Consider the following 6,849-nt stretch of genomic DNA (forward strand, 5'->3'; position numbering starts at 1 on the left):
TCTTTTCATTTTATGTTATTTCCTCTTTAAAAGCAATGATTTGTTGTGCAATTCTCTACTGTTTCCTATTTTAATAATTTAAAATGACAGTAGTATTATCCCCATATATAATTCAGGTTATTGAGAGGAGAGTCTTATTTCCCCACTAGTGACCTATACCATCTTTTAGAGTCATCCATCCACGGTGTCAAAATAACAGCAATGAGAACAGGTTTCATATCTCTTCAATGGTGATTACTGGTAGGTGATGCTATATGTGATTAGTGAGAAACAGTCTTGGTACTTAAAAGATGTAATGAACTTGTGTTTGTCATAAAATTAGAACCAAAAGCTTATCATCACTATTTGGTGATATTTCATTCATCATAGCCTTAGAGGTTGAATTCAGGTTTATCTGAAGAGCATTGACCAAATGTCCCATCTAAGCCAACATTGCTTTATGTTGGTTTCCCCCTCCCCGTATATTGAAGAGATATTAATAGCCTTCAGTAAATACTTTCCATAGAAGTGAAACCTAATTTCTAAGTGAAGGAAGAAAAAAGAAACATTTGTATATTATATAACTCTCTCTCTCTCTCTCTCTCTCTCACACACACACACACACACACACACACACACAGAGAGAGAGAGAGAGAGAGAGAGAGAGAGAGAGAGGGAGAGAGAACCAGACCTATCTATCAACTATGTATGTATTCATCATCAATCAAGTATTATGTGATATTGGATTGAACTCCAGATGTAATAGATTCATTGCCTTTTCTTTTTTGTTCTTCTTAACAACAGAAAAAAAGAAAGAAAGTCAGCTTTGTTGGATAGTTTTATTTATATGCAAAACAGTATACCATTCATGAGAGATATGAAAAAAAGTTGGATAAAAATCAGATTTCTCTATTTGCACTACAAAATATTGCCTTATACAAAGCAACATACATACGTGTGCACACACACACATACATACACACCAATAAACCCTGAAAAAGACTAAAATCTTTGGATAACAGATATGTTCTCTCCCTTGATCCAGACATACTTTTAAAGAGTTTCACAGCAAAACAGCACTTAACATTTTCTGCTTGCAATTTTTTTGGTTGTCATAAAAGAAAGTACTCCTGTTTTTCCTCAATATGGAAAAGAAAATTTGTAGTGTACACACACACACACACACACAAAGACAAACAAACAAAACTATTCCCTCATAAGTTATTTCCAAAATACATCTTTAGACAGAATTACAGATCAGAACAACAAACATTTTAATTTCTATTTGAAAATAAAATTTTCAAGTGAACTGCTAGTATTTTGATTCCACACACACAAAATAAATAAAAAGTTATCAAGGACAAGTCCAAATATATAAAATACGTTTAAAAAGAGGGCATTGGTGCAATAAAACCAGAGCAAAATGAAAACCACAATCTGGTTTCCAATGAACATTTCCAGATTCAGACATTTATTTCACAGAAGAAGAAAATGTAAACACTTGACTATCGAAAACCAGTTGGCACAAAGTCTTCAACACAAAATCTTAACCACCCTCAAAAACTAAAAAAATTGTCTTGGGGAAAAATAGTCTACTTTTGCTACTTAAATTAAAAAATAAATTATTTTTAACTGCACTCCTGTATCATACATTAAGGTCACAAGTAAATGAGATCTTTATTATTTTTGGATACAAAGAAAGGGGCACTTGACAGTCTGTATTATCACTGTGTTTGTTTAGAAAAGACGCCCACCTTCCACATAAGATGTGCTCTTGTTTTGGGCGGCCCGGGGACAAGTCAACTCTCCATCCAAACCCCCGGAGGGAAAACTTCCATTTCAAGTTTCTCTTTTCGGGCGTGAGTCAGGAAAGCCCTTTAAGGCACGAGCTTAAAGCCAAGGGATCTCCAGTCAAGCTTCCGCCGGGTGCTCGAAACTTTGCTGAAAGGGGACCCTATCGCGGGGAAACTCTGAGCGGGGAGGGAAGGTGAAGGAAGCGGCGAGCCGAGGCCGCCCATCCCTCAGAGACAGGGAGCCTCCGGGGGCGCCGCCTGCAAGGCCCAGCCCCAACGGAGGCGGGCGGCTCCAGAGGGACCCAGCGGCCTGTTCACCGCGTCCCGCTACCCGGGTCCACCTTGCCTGTTGACCTTCCCCGCGGGCCCTGGTCCCCGGGGCCTGCCCTACACGTCTAGGACATGGTTGAGATAGGATATGTAGCAGATGGCCAAACGCAGGATCTCGATCTTGGAGAGCTTCTTGTCCGGGGGCAGCGTGGGCAGCAGCTTGCGCAGCTCGGCAAAGGCCAAATTGAAAGCCTCCACGCGGATGCGCTCCCGCGTGGCGTGGGCCGACCGATACTTGGCCGTGGCTCGACGGCGCCGCCGCTTCTCCTCACGGCTCAGCGGCTGCGGCGGATGGGCCGCCGAGCGACCTCCTCCTGCGCCCTCGCCGTTCGGCGCCTCCAAGTCGGAGGCGCAGCAACTCCGCAGCCCCTTGGCCTCCAGAGACTCCGGGTCGGACGGCGCTGACGACGGGTGATCCGAGTCCACTGCTTGGTCTGGGCTCAGCATCATCTGCCAGGCGAGGAGGCAAATAATAATAAAATCAAAAACAAATAGGGAGGTCAGTCAGTGCTGCCCGCTGTATGTTCTCCCCCGCCCGGCTCGTGATAGGCGGGAAGCCAGCCAAAGCATAGCGGCTTGCGCCCTTCCCCGCCACCCCTGCCTTCCTGCCCTAGCCAAGGGAGCGCAGCTTTCGTCAGGAGCTCCCGGCGGCAGCCTGAGCCGGGTTGATCGTGTGTGCCTGTCGCTTACTTTGCATGCGCGAGCCGGCGGGGCTGAAGACATTGCGCGACGAAGGGACCTGCTGCTGCAAGGAGGCCTCGCGGGGAGGCTCGCTTGCGCCACCAAGGTGGAGGGTGAAAAGAGGCTGCCTGCCTTCCTTGACTGGGGTGGCGCGACAGGGAGGGAGGCTGCTAACTTAGGGGAGGCCTTGCAAAAGCAGAGGCGGCCTCCCGAGCGGACCTCGGCCACAGCCGGTCCGGCGACTCCCCGTTCTCGTGGCGGTTTCCTTTTTATTCCGCTATCAGCTCTCCTTCGAAACGCCATAACATCCTAGCTTTCGTTAAAAAAAGCTTTTCGTTTTCGTAAGAAAGCTTCTCGGTTAAAAAAAAATGGTTCTCAATAAAGATATTACGATCTAATAATTCTTAGATAATGATTGGATCAACTGGAGAGCAAATATAGTGGAAAACATAAGTGTTTTGTATGAACTTTTATTCTTATCTGAGAAGACAGTACGTCGCTGTATTGTTTCTGTTGTAATTAATATAACTACTTTCCGTTCACAATGTTAGGCATTCCTAAAGGACCCCAGAAGGTGTTCTCAACATTCAGCTCCTGATTTCCTTTTAAAGTCCTGATTGCTTTCCCTGGAAAAGAGTAAAGCAGCAGTGACTTGTCTCGGAGGGCTTTTTTCAGCGAGACCCTTGTGAAAACTGCATCTGTATTTCTTGACTCCTCGCGAGAAAATTTGCGGAGCCCCATTCAAAAGCGACACATCCTGCCCTTCGACCTAGTCTTATCTGGGTTAGCAGATTTTTATTTTTCCTGCGCCCGGCCGTGTAGCAATCGACCTGACCAGTTGTTTTCCCAAAGGTCCTCAGCAGTTTTGAGTTCTTTCTGATCTGGCTTTGGAGGAACGGGTCAGAACTGCTACCGGTTGGTTCTTGTTTGCGCCACTTCCACAAGTAGCATGAGCCCAACTTTGAGATGGGACCTAAGGACCCTTCCTGGGACTCCAGAAAGCAAATTCTGAGCTGCAAGTGAAAACAACCGGACAACAGAACAAGGACTCAGTCTCCAGAATGTGGCTGTTTGGAGCAGCTCTTCTCGTTTCTCTGCTCGTTGGCCAGGGACCGAACCGTACAGGTTTCCGGCCAGGGACCGAACCGTACGGGATGTAACAGATCTGAGAGTGTCCGTAGGAGGCTACTCAACAACCCCCACCCCGCCTAATGGTTCTTCAATAAAATTTCTGAACTGGGAGGTGGAGCCCCTCTAGGTGTTAGCTCTAAAGCTACCCATCGGAGACCTTCAGGAAATGGACAGCGGCCCGTTGCTGCCTAAGACCTGTCCGATGGGCGCCGTGCGTTTCCTTTCCGGTCAAATGTCTCTTCAGCTTCAGTCGCGCCTGCTTGGCAGCCGGCTCGCCTGGGGATATCCGTCGACCAGAGCGACCGCTTCATGGGCAGGCTGTGGGCAGGGAGCAAGGTCCTGAACACTCCTTGCACCATAGTGCCGAATCTCAAGAGTGTCCCCAAAGGTTGGGGCGGTGCTGGGGGGATTTATAGCTCGATGCGGGCTCCATCTGTCAGCATAACCAAGCCAGGGAACTTAGACGCTTTGCCGGCTGGCAAAGCCCAAAACAATGCAGCTGCGACAGACAGAGAATAGCCACCTCAGAGACACCCTTATGTGTCTGGGTTGGAAGAGGGGAGGAGTAAGAGCGGGTGGGGTGGGTGGGTGAAAGGACCTCTGACAAGAGCGAGGGGGAGAAACAGAGAAAAGAAAGGGATTAGAAACAGAGAGTCTTATGTTGGGGATATTAGAGTGGAGGTAGTGATGATGATGATGATGATGACAACGATGACGATACTAATGATAGAGAAATAGATGGCAAGAAACCGTTTCAAGATACCTCTATCGAAAATCCAAGTTGGAAAATATAGATTTTTGCTTTAAGACTTTTCATTGTCAAAGGATACGCATACAACATAAATCCTTCTAAATCTGTTAAACGGCAAGTGGTGAATAAGGGGAAGAAATAAGAGCAAACTTAACCTATTGAAAAGCAAAGCAGGGCGGGAGAAGAAACAAAAGCTATCCAACTTAATAAGTATTATTTGGCAAACAATGGACTAGAAGGAAGTCCCGATAGATTTACTGGATTTCCCGGCTTCGGTGAGCTTTTCCTGTAGACGCTGGATGGTCCAACCTCAGGAGCGCTACAAGAACGAGAAAGAGAACGGGGAGACGTGTCCCTTTTGAAGCTGCTATCTTTTTTCCTTTGAAGAAACGTCTGCTTAGGTTCATAGTAATAATCAGGAATTTGAAAATCCGGATCAAAACAACATTCCTCTTCATTGGAAAACTTTGAAAGGAAAATACTCCAACTTGAACGAACGTACTTAAATGAGGAAAACCAATTCGAATGGTCAGCTTTTAAATATTTGCATTTAAAATATTGGTCGGCGGAGATTTGCAGCGAAAATTGTTCTAACCAAACCCAATTTGCCTACTTTTTAGCTTGGAAGGAATCTTCTGTCTTCTGTTTTTAGAATAAATTTCTAATAACTTTGCTTTAGGTGCGAGACCAAAGAACGGAATATGGATTCCATTAAGGTCTGTATCTGTATCTATCTCAAAACAAAACATTTTCTTGTTTGTTAGATGGAATGCCGCCTATTTTACCCGTACATATTAATATTTTAAAGGAAATTTACCTTGTAGGAGAATCTTGCCTTAAACGCTTCTAACCCCTTTTGCGCCTGAAATAAAATACGAGGAGGAGAACATCCTAGACATAAATTAGAGGAGGAGGAGAGGAAGAAGAAGAAGAAGGGATCCGCATATAATAAAATAAGTAAAAAGTAAAATGTCCTATTGGTAGAAATAGTTCTGAATCCTTTTCAAAACTCGCAGATCGAGAAATGGAGTAATTGTCAAAAGACCAAAAGATTCCTGTGGAAATTAAAATGCACTAGAAAAACACGATCCCCGGGAGTGGGGAGAAAAACAAACCTCTGCAGATCTACAGTATATCACGCTAAATTGTGCTGATAAAATTATGCTGGAAAGCCGCGGCCGCCGCCTCCGCCTCCTCCTGTCGGACCTCAACAAATAACAAAAGAGACGCAGCGCTTCTAGAAGGGAAGCTCCGGGCCCTTCCAGTCGGTCTTCTGGCCCGGTCTGCGGCTCAATCGCCGTGGCGGAGTCAAATCGCTCCGTTGCAGTCAAAGCTTTTGTGCAAACGGCGGGCACCTTCTTGGCTCGCAGGTTTGGCGGGCGGCGTCCGGGTCCCAGAAACAGCCCCGCGTTACACTTCCAATCTCGACTCTTTGGGGTAGCGGGGAGGAGATAAAAGGCACCCAGACTAGATTGCTTCCCCTGGTCCTTCAAGATGCGATCTGCAACATCCTCCGACGCTCTTTGAAGCCCGAGCAAAGGGCCGAGCCTCGCCAGCGGTATGGAAAAACCGGGGGGAGCGGCCTGCAGCAAGAGGCGGCTGGATTGCCGTTTGGTTCCGCCGAGCTTATCCTGGAGAAGTGGCTGGATATAAAGGCACAGTAAAGGGCCGGCAAAGGGGAGGCGACACGATTCCCTCCGAAGTTGCTACCCAATGGGTGATCCCATTGGATTGCCAACGAGATGCGAGTGGCTTAATTGGACCTGACATCTGTCACCGTCTGGGAGTTTCACAGTCCAAATATTGTCAGTCGGCAAGCTCAGATTTTCCCTTCATCCACAACAACTATTACTCTGGCTAAAGAGGACAGAGATAGCCTGTCTTTCATCCTTTCTCTCCACGCAAACCTAGATGGGTTTCCTTAGTGAGCCCTGGAGGCTGTAAGTACTTTCAAAATCCCCAACACCTCCTAGGTACAAACATGGATTGATATGGAAACATCTCCAGCCCCTGTGCTCCTAAAGCCCCATTCTCAAAATGGTGACACAACAATGTATGCATGAGACAACTGTTCCGTGCACATATTATGACACAGGTATAGAAAGTAGGAGAAAGTGGCAATATAGCCAACAAAGAGGGGCAACACAAAACTGCAATGTGGAAAAGGGAAGTTGTATCGTGTAC

At 46.3% G+C, this 6,849-nt stretch overlaps 1 protein-coding gene across 2 annotated transcripts; it reads right to left on the minus strand.

The window, feature by feature from the left end:
* Positions 1–804: 804 nt before the first annotated feature.
* NHLH2 (nescient helix-loop-helix 2) lies at positions 805–5,928 on the minus strand. Of its 2 annotated transcripts, XM_087926070.1 has the most exons (3): positions 5,483–5,928; positions 2,793–4,458; positions 805–2,552 (listed from the first exon to the last, which is right to left on the minus strand). In XM_087926070.1, the coding sequence occupies exons 2-3, from the start codon at positions 3,084–3,086 to the stop codon at positions 2,160–2,162; spliced, it is 687 nt and encodes a 228-aa protein (XP_087782196.1). In that variant the 5' UTR covers positions 3,087–4,458; positions 5,483–5,928; the 3' UTR covers positions 805–2,159. The 2 variants fall into 2 exon arrangements, with proteins under 2 accessions (XP_087782196.1, XP_026569131.1); XM_026713346.2 differs by lacking the exon at positions 2,793–4,458.
* Positions 5,929–6,849: the final 921 nt, after the last annotated feature.

This window comes from Pseudonaja textilis, chromosome 2 (genome assembly GCF_049901715.1).
Source record: "Pseudonaja textilis isolate UNSWEBS1 chromosome 2, rPseTex1.2, whole genome shotgun sequence".
Lineage (NCBI taxonomy): Eukaryota > Metazoa > Chordata > Lepidosauria > Squamata > Elapidae > Pseudonaja > Pseudonaja textilis.